This window comes from Pseudonaja textilis, chromosome 3 (assembly GCF_049901715.1).
Source record: "Pseudonaja textilis isolate UNSWEBS1 chromosome 3, rPseTex1.2, whole genome shotgun sequence".
Taxonomy (NCBI): Eukaryota; Metazoa; Chordata; class Lepidosauria; order Squamata; family Elapidae; genus Pseudonaja; species Pseudonaja textilis.
This window is the reverse complement of record NC_141992.1, coordinates 67,037,106-67,060,785: the sequence shown is the minus strand read 5'-3', so window position 1 is coordinate 67,060,785 and position 23,680 is coordinate 67,037,106. Positions and strand designations below refer to the sequence as shown.

At 36.2% G+C, this 23,680-nt stretch overlaps 1 protein-coding gene across 2 annotated transcripts in view; it reads left to right on the top strand.

Moving 5' to 3' along the window:
* Positions 1-23,680, top strand: part of NEGR1 (neuronal growth regulator 1) — a 529,658-nt gene that overhangs the window by 255,485 nt on the left and 250,493 nt on the right. For both annotated transcript variants that reach the window (XM_026700172.2, XM_026700173.2), the window contains exon 2: positions 22,832-23,064. In XM_026700172.2, coding sequence (XP_026555957.1) covers positions 22,832-23,064 — 233 coding nt within the window. The remainder of the gene's footprint in view (positions 1-22,831; positions 23,065-23,680) is intronic.

The window sequence follows — 23,680 nt, the reverse complement described above, 5'->3', positions numbered from 1 at the left end:
CTTCCCTATCAAGTAAATGAACTTTCCTTCCCTATCAGGATATTTCCTTCCCTATCAACTTTCCTTCCCTATCAAGATATTTCCTTCCCTATCAAGTAAATGAGGTTCAACGGTGCAGAATTAGGACAGCAAAAAGCTTTCACATCCCAAACTTATTTGAAACATTTGAAGACTGTGATTTTTGTGAAAGGAAAGGAGATAAATGCATATGTATAAGTATTGCCAAAGGGCATTGAATACTCTGGGTTTCTATGTGGCATTGGGATTTAAACAGTTCTCCTTAACTAGTGCAAAGCTGTCTTCTTGCACTTGCCACCAAACAAGCTCTTTGTATTTGTTACAACAGCAAAGTAGAAGTAACATGACACTTGTCAGTTTCCATTCATAACTTCACACACCACAGTGTATCTTGTCAAGTTTCTTCTCAGGCTATTGGGCAGAGCTCCATAATCAGGAGCAGGAAGAAAATTACACTGCATTTGACCTTTCGCTTGCTTTCCTTCTGTTGTAATAGCATCTACTTTGTAGGTGGCAGACTAATTTCTCAGGCCTGCCATTAAGAATAATAATAATGTGGTTTGTACAGCCCTTACATTTAATAATCCATATGCAAAATCTCAAAAGTACTAGAGGTGACATATGAAAAATTCATGAATGGTAATTATGCTAATTACACATAAAAATTCAGGTAGCAAGTAAGCATTTGATCCATTTATTTCCAGCAGTTTGCCAATTAAGAAGCACATGCTAAAAGCTATGTCTCTTGAAAAATCTATGATTCAGCAGGTACCCCAGGGAGAGCTCTTACTTTCTCCTTAAACATTTGCACATCTTTAATTCATAGTTGTCTGTTCATGAAGTAGTGCAACAGTTTGCTTTACTCTGTATGTATGTGTATGCCCCTCACTCCCTCTCTCTCTCTTTCTCTCTGTTTATTTTAGGTAATAAAACCAATGCCTCTGAGAAAATTATAAATAAAAATCATAAATTGTTACTGTTTCTTTTTTGTGCTTCAACCAGTACATATATATTTACAGATGAAAGTGCAAAGCACACATCCAATTTAATGAGAATCTTAAAGAGCAGCCACTGCTTTCTTCAGGCTCGTGAAAAAGGAGAAAGTCCAAAGCATTTCTCCCAATTATTTTTGAAGTGTGCACAGTCTTATGAACCACCTATTAGTACAAACTCCTGATTTTAAGAGAAGAGTTGATCTTTTTTCCCCTGTTTATAATAAAGAAGGATTCTATGCTATACAATTTAAAACCAATCCATCACTGTTTAACACCTTTCCGTTTCTGTATAGCTAAACATGTGAGGAGGAATTTTGAATTGTGTGGCTTTTTCCCTCCAATTCCCAAGATTTACCACTTTGAGAAGGCATATTCCTGCTCCTTTTCTTCTTTTCAGGAGGAACCTTCAAATTCATCTCTTGCTGAGCTATTTTTGTGTATACCTCTTATGTATTTCTAACTGTCCATTCTTATTGCCAATTCTTGATCATTCACGCAATTCAGTCCCAAATCCAGCACATGCAATAGTTTCATTGTTTTCTATTTAGGGAAAAGTAATTAACAATCTCTCATATTTGCAAGGTGTATTTTTTTTAAAAAAATTATAAATTATTAAGCAAATTTATTGAAATTGAATCTCCAAAGCTGATCTTAAAAGGAATGCATTTATTATCCAGATTTTGTTCTTTTGTTTTTTTCATTTGCACTGCAAAGATCTAAACCAGAAGCACTGTGTAATACCTTCTTCTTCTTGTGCCATATCCGTCATCAGGCGTTGGCAATCATGTTGGTGATCCTATGTGTACTATAGCAGTACACAAAATAAGTAAACAAGTTAAAAAGTAAGTATTGGATAGTTTGGGTCAATTTAATAAAAGTAATTGATGATATGATAAGCTAACAGTGTTTCAAAGTCAGCATTATATCTGTCCGTGTAAAATTGAATAAAACATTTCTAATATTTTTGGAAGAAGGATGATACTAAGGTCATTTGAAAATCTCCTCACCCATTCTAACCATATGGTGTGTGTTAATCTCTGAATGAAATATCACAGAGAGTCTAATTTTCCTGGAAGCAGCACACAAAAAAGTCAAATCCTTTTTCCTCATTAACTGTGATTCATTATCATATGCTTTATTATGAAGCTGAGCTGATAAGAAATATGTAGTCATATTTCCATTTTAATATCTAAAATTCTGTCATTCTTAAAAATAGTTGTTGCGGGAAAGATGCCACTGCTTTTCTTGAGGGAGGAAAGGAAGAAAATATGTTGGAGCTGTATTTGGTTAAACCAATAAATTTAAAAATAGCAGTTTTGAGGAAGTCAGCAGGTCACTCTGATCACAGTAAAGAACTGTAAAATCAACTAGAACTGAAATTAGGTTTCCAAGGTGTAGCATATGTTGTGATGAAGGTGCCAGGGAAGATAAAGTAGGCTACACTCTTTCAACCTGTTCAGAGTGTGTTCCAATCATTTGGAACCAGAATGAACAGTTCCACACCATGCAGCCAAAATCAGAACAAATTAAAACAGGGCTGCTCTTACGGTTGCATCCATTAATCCCTGCATACAGTCTGGCCTGTGTTCGTTTTCCCTCTCCCTCCCTCCTCCCCCTCTCTGTGCGCATGTGTGCATGTTTGGTCTTTAGAAACTCAAATAAAAATGCCAGGAAGGAGATTTATACACAAGATCAAGTACTAATTCTGAAAAAGCAGACAAAGAAAGAAGATAGAAATTCATTGCATATATTTAAATGTCTACATAATTGTATTTCAGGCTTTTTATTCGTAACTGCTCCATTTCACATAATACCTCAGTCTCCCTCTTGTGGTTTGAATTTTCACCAAATCCAAAAGGAGAAAGACTGGGTAGAGAATGCCACATACACTGCATACACATTTGAAAGCATTAATGTTTTTAAACATTGCTTTACTGAGCTAACCCACTAAGGTAACAAGGTTATATAATTAACTATATCTATTTATATACATGCAAAGTGCTATCTAAACATTATAAGAAACTGAAAATAAACATAGCCAATTAAGTTCTAAACTGAAAATTATTCTGTGTTGATCAAAATGGAGTAGACATGGGGAAATCTCAAGACATAATCAGTTTGGGAGAAAAACCAATGAGAGGAGAAAGGCTGAAGCCAGAAATTGGCAGTACTCATTCATTTTCTTTAATTCTGCCAAGTTCTCGTCCAGCAGGCTGCCAAGGAAAGGACAGATATTTCTTGCCAGGAACTGATTTTATGGAGACTCAGAAATCAAAACTCTAATGCATATAACCAGTGGAGCTCTTTTTAATTTTATTCATGTTAAGCTTTTGTTTTTTGTTTTAAATAAGTCAAAGCAGCAAACACACATATTGCTTTTTCCTCCTCCTATTTTCCCCACAACATCAACCCTGTGAGGTGAGTTGGGTTGAGAGACAGTGATTAGGCCCAAAATACAAAGCTGACTTTCATGCCTAAGGTGGAATTAGAACTCATAGTTTCCTAGTTGCTAGGCTGCAGCTTTAACCACTAGCCCAACTGTCATCATAACATTTTTGAATACTTTTAAAATATGGCTTAATACATAAACAATACATACACAAAACTTGTATGATTCTAGTTAATGCCTTATCAGCAGCTTTTAAACTCTTTGGGTAGCATGGTTTCTGTAGCTAATATTATTTACATGAAACTACTGACAATATGTAAAACTTTATAAATTCTTCACAAAGGGGTAGTCTAAACTGGCTAATCACTGCACATTTCTGAGGGAGCAAAAACCGCATAATCAAGCTTAAAGCTTACATTTGGGTACTTCACGATTTTGTCAACTTAAAAAAATCAAATTATATATCTTTTAAATATTTTCTCCTTTTGTTGTCAAACAATCTGCTCCAAATGGAAATCTTGGCAGTTCTTGCAGTATTAGAGATAATTATGTCACAATAACTATTAATGTTTGGCAACTATCTGTATTATTAATGAAATGAATTCATTGTTAAATCTGACTTCCAGATGAGGTAAAATGAACATTGTATCTCCAAACAGTGGAGACAAAACTCAGACAGAGATTAAAAGCCTGAGACAGTGAAACTTTTCCAGACAAGGAAAAACAGGATATTGCCCAAATATCCTGTTAAGTATTGCCCAGTGAGTCTGCAGTGACTAAGAAGTAAGAGCACCAGAAACCATAGAAGAAATATTATGTTTACAACCATAGAGAGTCTGTTCAAAGGCACTGAGTTTACCCAAACAGCCACTTATTTTATTTATTTATAAACATGTACAAGATAATAAGTATAGGTATGACCATAAACATGAACAAAGGAAGTAAATACAGATAAATGGGAAAAGTAAGACAGGGACTGTAGGCACGCTAATGTGCTTATGCATGCCCCCTTTAAGGACCTCTTAAGAATAGGGTGAAGACCACAGTAGACAGTTTGAAGAAGAAACTGTCAGGGTTTGAGGCTGTAACAACAGAGTCTGGTAGGGTGTTTCAGGCATTGATCACTCTGTTGCTGAAGTCGTATTGTTGAGTAGCCGGCGGACACACGAGGCAGGCACAGGACTGAAGGCTAACATTGCTTTATTCGAAGCATAACAGGTTGCCGCGGCTGCCCAGGCTGGGTTGGCAGCCCAGCTGGCGACAACAGCTGATGCCGTTTGACAGCTCCTTTTATAGCCAGCTGTCAAACGGCATCAACCAATGGGAGTGACTGGCGCTCCCACCAGAAATGCGGACCAGACTGGGGACTGTAGTTAGTCAGGGAACACAACACCCCTTCCCCCTGGCCAGGGGCATGGGCAGACCTGCAAATAGGCCCCAGTCCCAGGGGATCCCCAGCTGGGGTGGAGTCCTTTGCCCCCGGGATCATCCGGGCAGCTGCAGGGGTGCAAGTCCGATCAGCAGGAGCCTGCGGTGGTCCAGGTAGGTTTTCCCCGTTTGGTTCGCTTCGGGTATTTTGTACGGCTGGAGTGGTAGACCGGGCCGTTTGGTCGGGAGTCCAAGCGTTTTGTTGGTAGACCGGCTCTAGGAGTTGGCTGAGTAGACTGGGCCCTTTTGCGTTTGTCAGCTAGGCTGGATCCGCTTTGTTTGCTGGGTAGATCAGCCTCTCAAGGTTTGACAGGTAGACCGGGCCGCTTGGCTGGGGATCGTTGTCGACAGTTGCTGGGTAGATCGGCCTCTCGGGGTTTGACAGGTAGACCGGGCCGCTTGGCTGGGGATCGTTGTCGACGGCTGGGAAGGCCGACTCATCTTGGCCTTCGGCGGATAGATCAGCTCTCATGGGGTAGACCGGCTCGTCTCGGCGTTTGGCATATAGATCGACTCTCAGGGGTAGACTGGCTTGTCTCGGCGGCTTTTGGAATGGCGACAGTAGTGCCTGGGGGCGGCGTCCGTCTCCTCAGCGAGGAGGCTTTGAACTCGCGCTCTCAGTAGCGCCAGCAGCAGTGCCTGGCGGGGGGCGTTTTTCTCCTCAGCGAGGGAGGCTTTGAGCTTCGTGCTCTCGGTAGCGCCAGCGGCAGTGCCTGGCGGGCGGCATTTTTTCTCCTCAGCGAGGGAGGCTTTGAGCTTCGTGCTCTCGGTAGCGCCAGTGGCAGTGCCTGCTGGGCGGCATTTTTTTCTCCTCAGCGAGGGAGGTTTTTTAAAAACTTCCTGCACACAGAGGTCGTCTGTGGCTTGTGACTTTCAGCTCTCAGCGGCTTCAGCTCTTTTTTAATAGTGACTTGCTCGGCTGTTTCAGTCCGTTTGCCTCTCATTTGTGCATCCCACCTTCGTCGCCAGTGTTGAGTAGCCGGCGGACACACGAGGCAGACACGGGACTGAAGGCTAACATTGCTTTATTCGAAGCATAACGGGTTGCCGCGGCTGCCCAGGCTGGGTTGGCAGCCCAGCTGGCGACAACAGCTGATGCCGTTTGACAGCTCCTTTTATAGCCAGCTGTCAAATGGCATCAACCAATGGGAGTGATTGGCGCTCCCACCAGAAATGCAGACCAGACTGGGGACTGTAGTTAGTCAGGGAACACAACACGTATTTTCTGCAATTGAGTTTGGAGCTGTTTATCTTGAGTTTGTATTGGTTGTTTGCCTGTGTATTATTGTGACTGAAGCTGAAGAAGTTGTTGACAGGCAAGATGCTACAGCAGACAATTTTATGAACAATGCTTAGATTGTTTTTAGGCGGCACAGTTCAAGATTGTCCAAGCCCAAAATTTCAAGCCTGCAGGCATGGGGAATACTATTGTGAGTTGAGTTGTGAGTGGAATACCAGGGATGGGATCCGACCGGTGTAACTACCGGTTCGGTGATTTTACATTTGGTCAGATTTTAGAATGGTCAGGTTCTGTATCCCCAAATTTAGCTTTCACAAAATTAATGTAGTTGCCACAAAATCAATGCCAGGTTTCTTCTTAATTTAAAGGGGAGCTTCGCCACTGTCCAATTCCCAGACTCATTAGGCTATTTATAAATTCTACTTCAATTTGCTGAGGGAATCATCAGATCTGATGGAAGAGTACAGTTCACATTGAATAAGGAAAGCAGTATATTGTGTTTTTACCATATTTGTCAGAGTAGAAGCAGAATATTTAATGGAATGGATCTGTTGCCATAGCTCAAGGGTGTCAAACTCAAGATCCAGGGAACAGATCCGGCCTGTGGGGTGCTTAGATCTGGCTCATGGGCCTGCCCTGGAAACAGTGAAGGACCAGCCTGTGGTGCCTCTGCCAGTGAAAATGGAGCTCGAGACGGCCATGCACAGCCCACTCGGGCTCCATTTTCAGCTTCAACGGCCTCATGCAGCTCTCTGCCAATGAAACTGGAGCTTGGGGAGGCTGCACGCAAGCCGCCTAGGCTCTGTTTTCAACTGCAACAGCCTCCTGCAGTCCTCTGCCAGTGAAAACAGAGCCCAGGCTGTCATGGCCAAAAACAGAGCCTTGATGAGTGATGTCGAGCTGGCCCCTGAGGTCAAACACAACCCTGATGTGCCCCTCAATGAAATTGAGTTTGACACCCCTGCCATAGCTGATCCAACAATTATAAGATCTTGCACAGGAACTGCTACCAAGGTAAGCAGTTGTAGTAGATTCTAGCTCACTTGTTAGAATAGCTGGTTAACTGTCTGGATTAACTGGTTCTTCTGCATTGTCATTTTATTCTGGTACTGGAGGAAGGCATTGGCAATTTGGTTGAATAGCAGGACTGTGAAAAGGTCTGTAGCCATAATTTAATCCTTCATCTCAAGTTGAAGGCTCTTTTCCTATATTGGTTGGTATAAGAATTAGCAAATCTAGCTGTCAAGCTTCACATTATAATTAATGGTAAATATTGGTTTTCCAAATATTAAATGTGTCCAGATATTAAATTCTGTAACTGTATTTGGCAGAAAATTTTAATCTCTTTATCTTATACAATAATTAAGCCATATATCCAAAATACTAGCCCATTGCATTTTCCCAGCCTGCTGTCTATGCTCCAAGGTGTAGATTTCCTCCCATTTTCCTGAATAGCAGATATCTGCCCATTCTCTTGATGGCTTTGACAGACATCTGATCTACAGTCACATAAAGGTTTTCACCAGCCTAGATACAACTATTTACTCATTAGCTTCATTTCATACAGTTTTATCCTTTGTCCATCCTTCCTTATCTTCCTTTCCCTAGAGGCCCTAAGGATGACAGTTGTGACTGTTACTGGCTCTGTAAATCCATCAATATTCTTTTAGACAGAAATAAATTATGTCATTTTGCAGTAAAAGGTTATAACAGAAAAACAACTCACTAGCAATGAGGGGAAAATGAGGAGATAGAACTGGAATGATCAAACAGAAAGTCCTGTTGTCTGATGGGGTTGGTTTCATTTCCAAAAGATTTGCATGCTTATTTTCATAATTTAAATAGAGATATGTTAATAAATTAAGTAGGGGAATAATTCTTGTTACCTTTTTTGTTTACCTCAAAACATAAACATCATCATTTGATATACATTTCTGACAATAGATTTTTTAAAGCCATCACAAAGGAACTTCACACATTTGTCTTTTTGACCAGATTCTTTCCACCTCTTCATCTGAGGTCAATTGATCACTACAACATATCTTTTCAATGTGGAGAAAAGTAAAAGTATACATGTATCAAACTTTGATTGTATGATGGGTAGGGATAAGTTAGGTGATCTACCATCTCAGTTTCCTCTTGGGTGGCTCATGAGGAATGATGCCTAACCTTGCTATCTTATAGCAAAATGTCTTTCTTGCCTTATGAACTCTTGTCATTTATTGTTTCAAAGTTTGTAGTATTGCAGCACTCTGACTTGATATTTATCCTAAGTTCAAAGAAATCATGTGAATAACACCATCTATACTGCACCATCTATACTCTCTTTCCACAGATCAAACTTTGTAATGATGTCCCATGGAGTGACACTACATTTCTAGATCATGATATTTAATCAGCTGTCACATGTGTCACATGCTGAAAAAATTGCTCCCCTTCATTTATGTGGTGTGATAACAGTTGCTGAAAATTGAGGCTTTCATCTCTGCAGTCAGTATATTAGGAACCCATTGTGCACAAATCTTCACGTACTGAAGAACATCAGTTATATGTTCCATACATTATTGTAAAGTGCCAAGCTTGACAGTAATTTCCTTTTGAGTGATTCACCAATTGTCATTAATAATTTCATCAACTTTCTTATGTGAAGTGTGTTGGTTGCTATCAATCTTCATATACATTTGATTGGAAGTTGCCCAGAATTTTATATGAGATGGGAGGCTATATAAATGTTTGAAATAAATAAATAACATCCACTAACAGTTCATCATATTTGCATTTTTGGGGCCCATAATTACACAGTACTGATGTCATCACAGTCATCATTATGTTGAATTTCAATTCAGAGAGATTCCTTCAGCAGTATAACATTCAAACTTGGCACAGTGCTTAAAGTTCATTAATGAGAAGCAGTGGTGGGATTCAAATTTTTTACTATTGGTTCTGTGGGCGTGGCTTAGTGGGCATGGCAGGGGAAGGATACTGTAAAATCTCCAATCAGAAGTGGTATTTGCCAGTTCTCCGAACTATTAAAAATTTCCGCTACCGGTTCTCCAGAACTGGTCAGAACCTGCTAAATACCACCTCTGATTAGAAGACTCTGTAGGTATTCATTTCACACACACACACACACACACACACACACACACACACACAAATAGCAATGCAATCTTTTCTCACAGCAACTTCCCATCAACTGGAGCCAATGGTGAAGAACACTTTAATATTAGGGTACAGCAGTACTGCCATTTGTTGATGACTTACAACACTGGGTACATTATTTCTCATTCAAATCTCATAAACTTCAAAATACTATAGTTTAAATAATAATGAAAACAAATACTAGTTCTTTCCACTGCTTTGATGTAGTAGTCTTTTCCTAAGCAGAAAATCAGCTCTAACTGAAGTTTTTCAAGAGTCATGAAAAATCAGCATGAATGTCAGTTCTGTCTAATGAGTGTGGCACTAAGTTTAATTAATTTTTCTGTACAATCATTCTTTATTCATAAGGAATAATTGGTGTTTCATAGAGATTTTTATGAATAAATTGCATTAAGTATAATCTTACAATGACCAGCAAGTAGCTGAATAGTAGAAATAACTGAAGGGGAAAAAAGATGAAGTCCCTAATAAATTCTCAGCATTAATGAATGTATCATATAATTTTTTTACTTAAATGTAATAAAATAATTGTTTAAGTAGAGATCGTTCTCCTTTTTAATTAATTGAAATGAATATTCCAATGCAATACTTCATTCCCAAGATGAGGATAAGCTACATTTCAGTGCTTTCTACATATATCCATAGACATACAGATTCCTATCAGAAAACAAAAAAGATCATATTTTGAAATTCCTTTGTTAGGAAGGAAGAGAGCTGAATGTAATGGTCCAAGATTGTTCTCCATAATGACATCCTTCATTCATTGTGATCAAATATCTGGACAGAATTATGTTAATTCCTTCAAACTGGACACCAATTCCTTCAAACTGGACACCAGTATATATGTTATATTTGTCCCTTGGATAAACCTTTTGGAATATTTTGTAAAACACCGTGTAACAATGATAGTGTAAAAATAACTTTAAGAACAAATACAGGGATATTATTGCTAATGTAAAGAACAGTGGTGTCTTTGGTGCTCTGTGAGCTTGGTTGTTTTCTTGAAGAGATGTTATTAGGCAATTAGGCAACATCAGCAGTGTTGATGATGTTACCCATTTGGGTAATAAAAGCATGAGAATATTCAGGACTTTCTTTCATCCATGATAATGTTTTTCTTGTTGAAATGGGTTATGAATGAAACAGTTATCTTAAATATTCTTCATGGGTATAGCATGATGCTGCTTATGAACTTTTTCAAAGTTTTGAGATACTGCAAAATAAGGAAATGCATTTATATAAAAAGTGTTTTGCCACATTCAAACTAGATGAGGTATGCTTAATGCAGAATATGAGGATGACCTTGAAGAAGGAATTCAATAAGTAAATACCTCCTTAACTCTGGAAGACAAAAGGGAAAAAAACTAAGGATTGTCCTGCTTTGATTTTCTTTTCTATAAAGGGGGGAAATATCTATATCAGGTTTCATCATTCAACATTACTATACACTTTAACATAAAGTAGAATTTCAGTAGTTCTTATGCTACCTGTCTCCTGACCCTGGGAAGTCTTATTCTTAAAAAACCTTAAGGGGACCTAATGTTGATATGAAATAAAAACTGATATCCAATTTCCTACATCAGTGTAAAAAATTATACTTTTCTTCTGGATTGCAAATCTCTTTGAATGATGGCTAGATTACAACCTTCATGATGATCTGGCAGTCATATTTTAAAACATCTTTTGCCTTGTTGGTTTAAACAGCTAGAAGCCCTTCTGTTGTTGTGAGTACCACACAAGAATTTAGAATATGATTTACTGTAAAAGAGAATGTATTTTCTTTTCTGGCATATTGTACTCCTATCAATGCATGCACATGGCTTCTTCATGCATAACTTATGAATTAATGCAAAGTCACACAAAACTGACTTTAGACTGTTCTATCCAACTCCAAATTCACTGTACGAATTAGGCTAAACCTCCAAGTTTCAAATCCTAACATTAAGGTATTATGATACATAAAAATGTTAACCACTGATTTTATCATAACTTTACTAATTAGCTTTAGCTTTATTAACTCACTATGTTTATTTATTAATATATGATTTTATCTTGACAAGGGTCCTCCTCTATTGAGAGGCTGTTCATTTCAAAGTTGGGCAGAGTCTGCCAAACAAACTGCAATGTTTGTATATTTGACAGTTATTCTAAAGGTCTTATGGGCAGACACTGTAACAAATAAAACAGCTTGCTATAACACTGATGCACCTCTTTTACAACTGTATTACATCTTATCCATTTCAGCATTAAGCCCTTGATGTTCAAAGAGTTGAGTTTTTATATGAGGAGCAGATAGAAAACCCTGTAACTTTGAAAATGGCATATGATTATTTAATAGTCTTTAAAAGGCTGTGAACAAAAAGCTTTCAGAACTGTCCATTACACTATAGAGACAGCTGTACAAATACATGGCTAGCTCAATTTGAATGTAGTTTTCAAAAAGACTTATACATTCAAGAGGGTAAGTTATTTCATTATGACCATAGGCATTAAGATCTTAAAAGGTAATGCATCATGTTGATTAATGTGTTTTTATAGGAATGGAAAGGAGGGAAGAAATCTCGGGATTTGCATGTATAGTAAGTATTAAGACATAAACCTAGAATATCAGTATGTTCATTCAGGTTTCATTGTAAGTAATGCTTGTTTACCACCTCCCTCATTTAACAACTGTTTGAAATTACAGCAATGTAAAAACAATAGCATTGCAACCCAACTTCATATTTACAACTGTTCCAGCATCCCATAGTCACATGGTTGCTGTTTGGTTGCTTTGCTACTGGATTACGTTTATGACTGTCACAGTGTCCCATGGTCACACAATCACAATTTGTGGGCTTCACAACTGGCTCGCAACTGTCAAAGTTAATAGGTGAAGACAGAGTAAAATTGTAAATTGTGGTCAGATGATGTTTTTCTTAGTGCCATAGCGCTTAGAGAAGGAGTTATCAGTCCCAATCCTAAGCAACAAGTACTTGTACTTCAATTTGCTTCTATGCAATAAATGTCGCACCAACAATTCAGCTGCTTTGCAAATAGCTTGCATTTACAATGGTTTCAGTGTCTTGTAGTCATGTGATTGCAAATTGTACCTTCTCAGCCAGCTTCTTACAAAAAAAGTCAATTGAGGAAGCTGGATTAATGATCATATGATTCCCTTAACAACCACAGGGATTTACTTAATAATCATATAAAATTGTTCATAAAATAGGGTATATTCATGCTATTGATTATCTGCTTTATCACCAGACTGAATTCCAGTGGAAATTCCAGTGCCATTGTTGCAACAAAAATAAAAGAAAACGTAATAAGAAAACAAAAAAGAGTCATATAATATCTATTCAATACCAATACGAAACTAATTCAGTTTTTAAGGTTGTCATTAAACAGAGGCCATAGAGGAACATTGCCTTATCTTCTCATTTTTAGATTATAAATCTTTTAATCATAGAAAAGAGACTTATATCCTGAATCTACTCCATAAAACCAAGAAATGTTAGAAATTTCTTACAATTTATGTGAAAATCTTTGTTGAATTCCAGACTCACTATTGATAAGGTCTTCATAAAATGACAAATTCCGTATTTTAGAAATATAATTTAACATTATAGCTACATATTCAACTATTGTAATTCTTTCCTAAATTGTGTTACTATATTGTATGATTTGAACCATAGCAAAGGCAGCACAAGTGTTAGGGCTCCAACAAATCCCCCTCATTCAAAGCAAAAGTCTTTCGCCACATCTCAGAAAAAGTAAATTGGTTTATTAAAAATTGCCATGTTAGTGCATGGCTGGGTGCAGCCGGTACTAAATCACATCATATATTTCCCCCTTGACCCTGGTCTTTCCCCCACCCCCTGGATGTGATTTCTCCAATAGGACACACCAGTCTCCAAGAGTCATCCATTGTGCTGTCCTTCTTATACGACAACTTTGGGCTGCTGAGTTGATATCTAAGCATTTCAAGAATGCCTTGTTTTCCCCCACTCCCTTTTTCTGGCAGCTAAAAAGACCAAAGGAGTATCTTTCATCTCAAAAATTATTGGATTCTTTTTAAAAAGAATTCAATAAGTATACAATAATATTTTCCAATGAATTAATTTCATTCTTAAATCATAAAAAGTATGTTTTATATTTTGTAAAACTAGGAATCATTGATTTGTACAAGATTTGATTGATTTTTCAGATTCTTCTGAAAACTATAATGTAATTATACTAGTTATATTAGTATATAACTAATATTAACCTTTGTTCTGTGTTTTAATTTTATCTAAAATTGAGTTGTTGGTTTCACTTCAAGCTCTACAGTTAGTTCTGAGGCAGTTAAACATCTGGCCTTCGTTATTTTGTCAGTAACATATTTCAACTATATATTATTACTCAGTAGATGTTATAGCAACTCATACTCAAAACACAATAATTTTTTAAAAACAAACATTATTAAATAATTTAGCCTTTGTTTAGTCTGGATATTTCAATAAAACAACTTCTCAACTATTTTCAAATTTGAATTATTCTATGTAAATTTCTTGTGTAATTCTGAACCAAAATATAACTACTAACCTATTAATAACTAAATATGAGAGGTTTGGGCCTACCATAGAAATTTTCTTATTAATGTATTTATTTGTGTAACTACCTGAAAGGCATTCCTTCTTAAAATACACACTAGTCTCAATGTGATATTGATTTTTTATTGCATAAAATTTACTCGAGAAATTTAATGGACATTTTAGCCATTGCGCTATACATACTGAAATCACAGCTATAAAGTTAGACGTAATTAATTCAACATATTGTGATACATCTCATGAAAAACATAAACTCAAGTATTTTATAGTGTCTGCACAAAATGTAAATCCATACTTCTTGCAGTAGTCTATAGATGCTAAAAGCAATAAATTAGACTTTCCAATTGATAGTATAACCAGACTATAAACCATATTGCCGTACCACTTTGTAATTTTTGTACCAGAGCTCAAGGCAGCATATATAATATCCTTATCCTATATATATCCAAAACAACTATATTAATTATGTAAATTAGGCTCAAACTGTGATTGGCTCAGACTCATACCTTGAGCTTAGCTGAAAGTGAACTAAAATACCATAATCCCAAAAGTGCTTTTAGAGGGTGCAACTCAACTTTCTTGTTATTTTTTTTTCTTTTGAAGACTTTCCACTTCTCATCCAAAAAGCTTTTTCAGCTCTGACAGGATAGTGGGGAATGGAAGGATTTATATTCCTTGCAGACAGCTGGTAATTTGCATCCTTTTAAAAGGTATTGAAGCACTTGGAGGTTCATCTGTGTCTTTAGGGTCACCCGAGCAGTACTCTTGGTTCTTGCACTCTGCAAGTTTTCCTCTGGAAATCCATTCCCACTCCCACACCATTCAAAGGGTGTTCCTTCAGTGGTGGGATTCAAATTTTTTTACTACTGCTTCTGTGGGCGTGGCTTGGTGGGTGTGGCAGGGGAAGGATACTGTAAAATCTCCAGTCAGAGGTGGTATTTGCCGGTTCTCCTAACTACTCAGAATTTCCGCTACCTGTTCTCCAGAACTGGTCAGAACCTGAGGAATACCACCTCTGGTGTTCATCCCAAATTGTATAGCTAAAAGTCTCCACAGGGAAAAAAACAAGAAAATCCACTTGTTTCCTGAAAAAGTATATTTGGGACAACCATGACCTGGATGACTGAAAATAGTATTACCATGCTGGCTCTCAAAAAATCTCAGAAAATCTCAGTGAGCTTTGGTAACGGCAGTGCATAATGATCAGACACAGTTATAATACCATTAATATACTCCTGTTAATATTTTCTCCCAAAGAATTGGGAGAAGATTAGATGATGGCACATTTATGTGGGCTGGCACTAGGATATTATTTTAATGTTTCAACTGGTTGTGTTTTATAGTTTTGAAAATGATTTCCCTTTTAATCTTAATTCTTGAAGTGGCTGAAAGATGGGTGGCTATATAAATATTTTAAATAAAAATAAATAAATATATTTAAGTATATTAAAGAATGGCATTAAAAAGTAACATTAAAATACCAACTAAGAATATCTTTGCATAAGAAAAAATATTGGACCAAGAAAACACATTGTCTAAAGATTGTCCTGTTACTAATATCAGCTTTGCTGCTGCTGGTGGTGGTGGTATAATATACTGTAGTTAGGTATTACATAATACTGTATGTACAGTATACAGTATATATTATTGTTATTATAGCTCAGCCTATGGATCTTCTGTTTCTTGAATGTTTTACTTTCAGGACCATTTCCAATTTTAAAAATAACAGAAGACTCCAAAAGAGCTTTTGTTTGTATGGGTTATATTTATTTATATTTATCATATTAAACATTTAAATTGATTTGTTCATAGAATATTTATTTATTGAATCACATAAAAATAACATTATTACCATAAAAATTGTTTTATAACAATATTAAGAAAAAATAAATAAAGAAAAAATATAGATTTTTAAAAAGTAAAGAATAACAATGAATAACATTTTAAATTTATGCAAATATTTTCAATATCTGACAAATCATTTTGATTTTGCAGATCCATGAGAGGATTTTGGGGGATCCCCCAGGTATCTTTAGACCAGGCTTTAAGAAAAACTCTAACCTAAAAAGGAATTTAGTAAATAAGTCCTTATCCCTTTAATGTCTCCTCATAGTTTTCTTAACATTTCTTCATCACTCATCAGTATTGGTGTATGTGTGTGTTTGTGCATGTGTTGCTCTATATCAAGGGTGTCAAACTGGGAGCCCATAGGCTGGATGCGTCACATGCAGGCCACACACACCCCAGCTCAATGAATGTGAAAAAAGGTTAAGAAACATCACATGATGGCAACATAATGCAGCATGTTTGACACCTGTGCTCTATATGACTCTTGCTCTATACTACTTTTACATTATTTTGTTATCATGTGAAATTAAAGCTTTTATGTACTCTGTTAAATCTCATATCTTTGATTTTGATATATAATAAATTCTTCCAGTCTGTTAGATACTACTTTTCCCAGTTTTGCTGGCATAATTTCCCAGTTTTGCTGGCAAACTTAACAGATTCTCCCTACATTGCTAGCAATATTACTATAGATAGATACTTCATCAATTCCTATAATCATCTGGCTTAGTAATGACTGGGGTGGGTATCTAACTTCCTCTTTTGATGCCAGAGGTTCTTTTAAGGAGGGAATGCATTCTAAGGTATCTTGGGTGTTCACGTATTTACTGTGTAGAATTTCAGTGCTCTCTTTTCATCTTTGTTCAGTACTCTTTTTCCATCTTTGTTCGATCTTTGAACTAGTTACTGTCTATTCATTGGGTCCTTTAGCATGCTAATTCAAAGTTAGGACCTTTTTCTGAGTTCAGAGAGATTTTAGAATATTTGCCTTGTTTTTCTATGTCTCTTTCCATGTTTGAAGTTTTACAGATGTCATTGTAATACTACTTCTTGTCTCTGCCAACTGCTCTCTGAAAAGCTTTATTAAGTTCCTTTGTGATATTTTTGTCTTTCTTGCCCTTGGCTTTTGTTCTTCTCTTCACATTTTTATTATGTTTTTGCTATCCAGTTGGCTTTCTTCTTTTTACTGGTGTTTGTCAGTAAAAAGTCTTTTCACGCTTATTTTAACAATTTCTTTGATTTCATTCTAGAGCTTCTCTGATTTCCTATCACTTAAGTTCAAGAGTTCAAAACCCTTTTTTGTGTTCTCCTTGAAAATGGTGGGAATGTGCTCAAAACCATATCGTGGAAATGCTTACACAGGAACAGTTTGTGGTGTGTTTCATATTCATTCCTTGGCAACATCTTTATTGTTGTAACTGAGCACTTCCACATACTTTTACCAAAGATATAGCAGCTTCATTTCAGTGTATTCTTCCTGGTGTTGTCCATGTATATAAGGGTTGCTTTGATTTGGAAATAGTACAAATAGTATGTAAAGGTAACTTTTATGGCCTATTTAGCATTTTCCCAGCATTCCTCAGGGACATGATTGTTATTACAGTTGGAATGCATTGTTCTATTCCTGACCTGAATTTTTCTCTCCTCTTCCCTTGCAGAGCAGAGAGATTGCAGAGCAAGGAATTGCAAGAGAATAAGTGGTTAACTCTTCTACATATAAAAAACAATGCAATTGCATAGGCAGCTGAAAAGAGCCAATAAACAAGAAATTGCCTACAATTCCCTGTTGCTTGCTTGCTTTTTTTTTTCTCTCACACTTCTCCCATAGATCAAAGAGATTGGAGAGGAAAGATTTTCAAGGAAATAAGCTGTTTGCATAGTGTGCCCATGTTCCAGAGCTGCCAGCATAGTTGCATTTATTTTGTTGTGTACAAGACAATAAACAGGCACTCAGACATTCCAAAGGATGAGATAGTGGTTAGGGGCAAACAAAAGCCAAAAGTGTGAAACTGAGTAGTATTGCATCTTTCCAGCTGGAAAGCACAATCATAGTCATGTGATTTCTCACTTAGTAGCCACTTCACTTTAGAATAGAGTTTATTTATTTATTTTTTATTTGTCAATTGCTTACAAGATAATAGGTATAAGTAAAAACATAGTTATGAATACATGAATACATATAAGAAAAATACATTTCGAGTCTGGTGGCATCAGGTATTCTGCAACGAGTAGAGCAGTGGAGAAGTCTTCTTGTGAAATATTTCTGGACTTTCTCAACTGTGTTAATATCAGACACGTAATGTGGTTTCCAGACTGATGAGCTGTATTTGAGTATTGGTCTAGAAAATGTTTTGTATGCTCTAGTTATTAGTGTAATATTACCAGAGAAAAAGCTACGTATGCGAGACGATATTCCAGGGGGTGCAAGAGAAGTCCAGGTAATTTTTATTTATTTTTATTTTTATTTATTTATTTATTATGCAATGAATTAACTTTGTTTTCATTTTAGAGTTAAGTATTGTTATTTAGTGGCTGTCACATACATAGCTGAAAAGATTCAATCCTACGCGTTCAGTAGTTCCTAAAGTCTAAATTTCAGGGGGTGCGAGGTTTGAGTGAAATTTCTTTAGGGGTGCGGGGTGAAAAAAAGGTTGGGAACCAGTGATCTAGAGTATGAAAAGAGTTGATCCTAGAACACTACCTTGGGGGACACCACTATTGACAAGTACAGAATTTGATGGGACGCTCCCAATTTTGACCATTTGTTGTCTGTTTGACAGGAATGCTTCTATCTAGTTAGGCAGGTGTCCAGAGAGACCATAAGATTTTAGTTTTAGGAGTAGTTTGTCGTGTACCACTGAATCAAAGGCTTTACAGAAGTCTATGTAGATTGTGTCTATTGCAAGTAGGTTGTTTGTTTCTAAGTGGAGGATGATGGAATGGTTAATAATTGATTCCATGACTTTACAGGTGATGCAGCATAAGGAGATTGGTCTGTAATTTTCAACTAGGCTGGGGTCTCCCTTTTTGAAGATGGAGATGACCATGGCTTGTGACCATAGTTTTGGCAAGGAGCTGCTCCTGAAAGATTTTTCAAAAATTATGCTTAGAGGTTCAGCTATGGCAGTGGGTAGCTTTTTTAAGAAGTGGGCACATATTCCATTCAGTCCAATAGATAGAGATGGTTTTAGATTGCGTAGTCCTTTTTCAACATTGTCTTCTGTAAAATTGATATGTATTGATATGTATCATTGTAGTTGTCTGTGGTTCAACTAAGAAATACTGGACATGATCCATTGCTGTTTACAAATACTGAGAATGTGTTAAAGAGGTTAGCTTTAATAGTGTCATCATTGCAGTCTTTACCATTAGGTCCTTTCAGGGGTGGGATGGACCTTGAGTCTTTTAGTTTGTTGTTTACAAAATTGTAGAAAGTGTGGGTGGAATTGGTGTGTAGAAGGTTTTCTTCTTGTTTAATGTGATAATTGGTACATTCTGTTTTTATCTGGTGCCATAAATTTTTGTATCGGTTTTTGAAGTTGGCAACGTGATCAGATTTGTTTTTCCGGCAAAGTGATTTATTTTTGGATTGAAGCTTCCTTACTGTTTTGAGTTATTTTGTTTTTTCTGGTTTTGGGAGTTGTTAATGGTACATATAATTTGATGACTCTTTTGACTTTGTGATGATTTTTGTGTGGACGTTTGTTGAGACAAAAGTCAATCATGTTGTGGTCACTGTTGGAAAAAGGTTCTTTAATTTGTATTCCATAAATTGAATTCAAACTATTGCAGAAGATGAGATAGAGGCAGTTGTTAAATCTAGTGTTGTTGGTTACTAGTTGTTCTAGTCCCAGATTTGTTACCGCATTGTAGAAGGTTGCATGTGTGGGTTCAGTTGTACATTCATTAAGGGTCCAGTTAATATGAGGTAGATTGAAGTCACCAAGAAAGATAAAAGCGTGTGAGCAGTATGCTGCCCATGTTAGTAGTGAATTTAGCTTGTTTGCATGTTCAATGTCATAATCAGGTGCTCTGTGACATAGTAAGAACCAAAATGTGATATTTAAAGACAGTTCACAGACAATGGTCTCAGGAATAGCAAGGTCCTGGGTAACTTGGATGTTTTTTAGATGTAGGGACTTTTTATAGAAGATAGCAACACCACCTCCTCTACGGATTTCATGATCTGATCAGTAAACATGATATTGTCTTACTGTGGTAATGGAGTCAGGGAGAGATGCATTGACCCATGTTTCACAGACAAATACAATATCGAATTTAGCTGTATTTAGTAAGAGGATAAATTCAGGTATTTTATTTGCAAGGCTTTTTGCATTGAGTAGCTTGAATTTAAGGCCAGTTGTGGTTGGAATAGAGGTAGTTAGGGGCGTGCATGCCTAGTTTTGAGTGATGTTGAGTAATGTTGAGTTGCTGGTCCCAATTAGGTTCATCAAGTGAGGACCTATAATAGCAATAAGAAATCTAGCAGAAATGTATACACTCTTTCCCTCTGTCATTTCTGTTTCCTAGGTTCTTTCTGTTTCCTTTCCATACAATCCAACTACATTTTTCTCTTTAGTGTTTCCAACTTTGGCATTCCTGTTTCTAATCACAGCACATCTTGTGTGCATGTTCTGTAGATTTGAGATTGAATTTGACTATTAACTTGTCAAATTCTTCTTTTTCTGCATCAGTGGTTGGAGTATGAGCTTAGCTAATATAATAATAATTTGGGTAGCCTGTGAAATCTAATGGGTATTATTTGGTCATTAAATGCACTGTATCCAAATAATGTCTTAGTTATATCCTTCCCAATTTTTAAAGCAATGCTTTAAAAATCTTCTTTGGTTTTGGTGTCCTTAATAGTAAACCATATGATCTTCTGTCTACGTTGACATTTTTCCATGCTCATTCTCCCTACTTCCCATGTTCCCACTGTAGTTGTTTCTCTACAGCTTTGAATTTCCATTTCCTGCATGTAAACTTTGGGAATTAGACATCCCAAAGGGTTTCAATCTAGTCACATCATATATACCATTAATACTCTGAAGGATCTTCAGTTCTTCCTCAGAAGTATGTTGTGGACTATTATTCAGCACTATATCATCACTATATCATTTTATCTTGTCTGCCCATATAATTAATTTGGTACAGTACAGGAGTAGTTCACCATTGCCATCTCCCTCAAAGTATCCAATGATGCCTTTGCCATTGTCACTGAGATGTTCATTCACAATCCTCCCTTATTGCTGCTGGTCAATATAGCCACTCCTGGACAGTTTTATTTCCTGGGTATCTCTGCAAAGAATATATCTTCTTGACATAAAATCCCAGAGTACTTTAACTGTCCCCCTCAGGAGCCCTTTTTCATGATGAGACACCATAGTAGGACTTGAGGACTTGAACAGGAACACTAATGACACATTCCTTTGTAATATTTGGTGAAGGCAGAAGAGGGCTACTAGAGGGAGCCTTTCAAGATAGAAGCAGGTAATACAATTTATTGGGATTAAACACAAGTTGTATAAGGGTCTTCCTTCTGAGTAGATCCAGAATAGGTATTTTACATTAAGCCATTTTATATATTTCTACAACATGCTAGAAATGTCAGGTACAAACAACCAGTTCCATGCATATAGGTTCCAAGCTAACTATTTATTGTATTCTGCCAGTAATACGGGAATATCTCCAGACTGCTTACTTTCTCTTTGGTACAGATAAGTAAGGTTCTGTGGAGCTTAGGGAGAGTTAGTCCAAAATCTCCTGTGGCTGCATATTAATTCCAGGCTAATCCTTTTTTTGAGTTTTCTTCCCTGATGGCTGAGTGTCCCCCAACAAGAAATTATTTTTAATTTGTTGTGAGAAACCTCCTTAATTTTAAATATATGAATAGGTTTCTCCAAAGACAATGAAGTGCCTCATAACTTCTGAATAACAGTCATGCTTTAATCATATATGAATAATACCGTGCAGTTACTTTAAAATGTTAGAAATCTGGCTGTATATCTTTAAATAAATATGGAGATCTGGTCATTTTTAATACAAATCTATGAGGACTCCTTGTGCTTTTGTTTCAGCATGAGAATGAAAGTGGCTGTAAATTAGATTCTGTGAGATATCTTGTTCCTTATTTTTGAACTGATTAGTTTCGTACTGTTGGCAGTGACTTACCCTGTTGAAATCCGCTTGGGATTTTGTAGCAATTTTCAGCATGGTGTTTCAACCCCTAAGGGACTGTGTAGATATTCTGTCAAACCTTTTTCAATGGATGTGTATTTCATTTGTGATATGTACTGTGCTTATTTAAAAGAGCCACTCTTCAATCTGTGAGGGAACATTTTCAAAAGCTTAGAGAAACAGAAGTCTGACACATTTATTGTTCTTCCTAAGATGTATTGGCTCCATTAATATGAATAGAATTTCCGTATTGTATTGAATTTTGTATTGTAGTATTCTAATTATCAAAACGTTATTTTAGATGAAATAAGAAATATACAAAAATGTCATCATTTTCTATAGAAATTACTAAATCACTACCATTGAGGTACTGGTTCTATCTTCTCTGCCAATTTTAAAGAAGTTTTTTTTAAAAAAAGAATATGCTCTTAGCACATATAACAAATGTGAGTAATAAATAGTGAATCAGATAGGAAAACTGCTTATTCTAATATTTTGGTTCTGAGAATAGACAAGAAAATATATTTGGAAAATGTGAAAAGTTTTTTTGAAGTCTTGGTTCATGGCTGATTAGTTGCTTGTATTTCTTTGGGATCTTTTTCAGAAGAACAAAATAATAGTCAGTTTATATTGTAATATCTCATCAATGACTTGCACAAGCCTAATACATTAAAAAATCACTCGAATTGATGTTAAGAATTTCAAATATCTGTATTTCTCTGTCATTAAAAAACAAGGATGCACAATGAAATGTTGTTACTAGAGATTTTTAAAAAAAATTACTTCAAAGTCTTTGGGATATTTATTCAAAGGATGAAATCACAAAATTCCCAGAAATATTCATAAATCAGATATTAGTGGCAAATCTTAATGTAGCCATTCTTTATACTAGAAAAATATCATTTCATAACTATGTAAGTCATGGATAACATTAAAAAATGTATTTTCTAGACAACTAAGGTCATTTTATTAATTGCATCTTCTTTTTTAAAATTTACAGATGTTACTTGGAAGATGGAGCTTCAAAAGGTGCCTGGTTGAATCGATCAAGTATTATTTTTGCAGGAGGAGACAAGTGGTCAGTAGATCCTCGAGTTTCAATTGCAACAGCAAATAAAAGGGAATACAGTCTCCAGATACAGAATGTGGATGTGTCAGATGATGGTCTATATACTTGTTCAGTGCAGACCCAACACACGCCCAGAACCATGCAGGTGTACTTAACTGTGAAAGGTATAAGTGATTCCATTTTCTAAATTTTAATTAATTTTTATAGATAGAATAGATTTGGCATCTGATTGTAACAGATCATTAACTCATTTGTAGCGTCTTCTTTTTTTTGATGCCATGAATTTAAAATACAGTTGGCATAATTGTAGTCACTTACAAACACACATCAAAATGTGTGGGAGTATGAATGTTTTGTGAAAAAGAGATGGGGAGGATTGATTTGTGTTTGCAGAAAGATGTGTGGTATCTATTAAAATTAAGAGATGTCATGTATTCTAACTTTAAAAATTAGAATTGTAATCAGAACTCCCATTAAGAAAAAGATTTTGTTTGTTGTTCCCTGCACGAAATATGCACCAGTTTGTTAAAATGTTTCCTCTTACATAATCCTATTAGTTTGGCACAGCTAGATACCATTATGAAACAAGCACCAGAAAAAGAATTGAAGATAAATATCCCCTTTTACTCTAATACTTTTTTTAAATTGAATTGTTTTCAGCCAAGCTTACTGTAGACCTTATTCAACATTTTAGTTACAAATTAAAATAATTTATATCCATAATGATTTCCAAATTATGAATTTGGATTAAATGAGTCCTATTCTTTCTTGCTGTTCAAT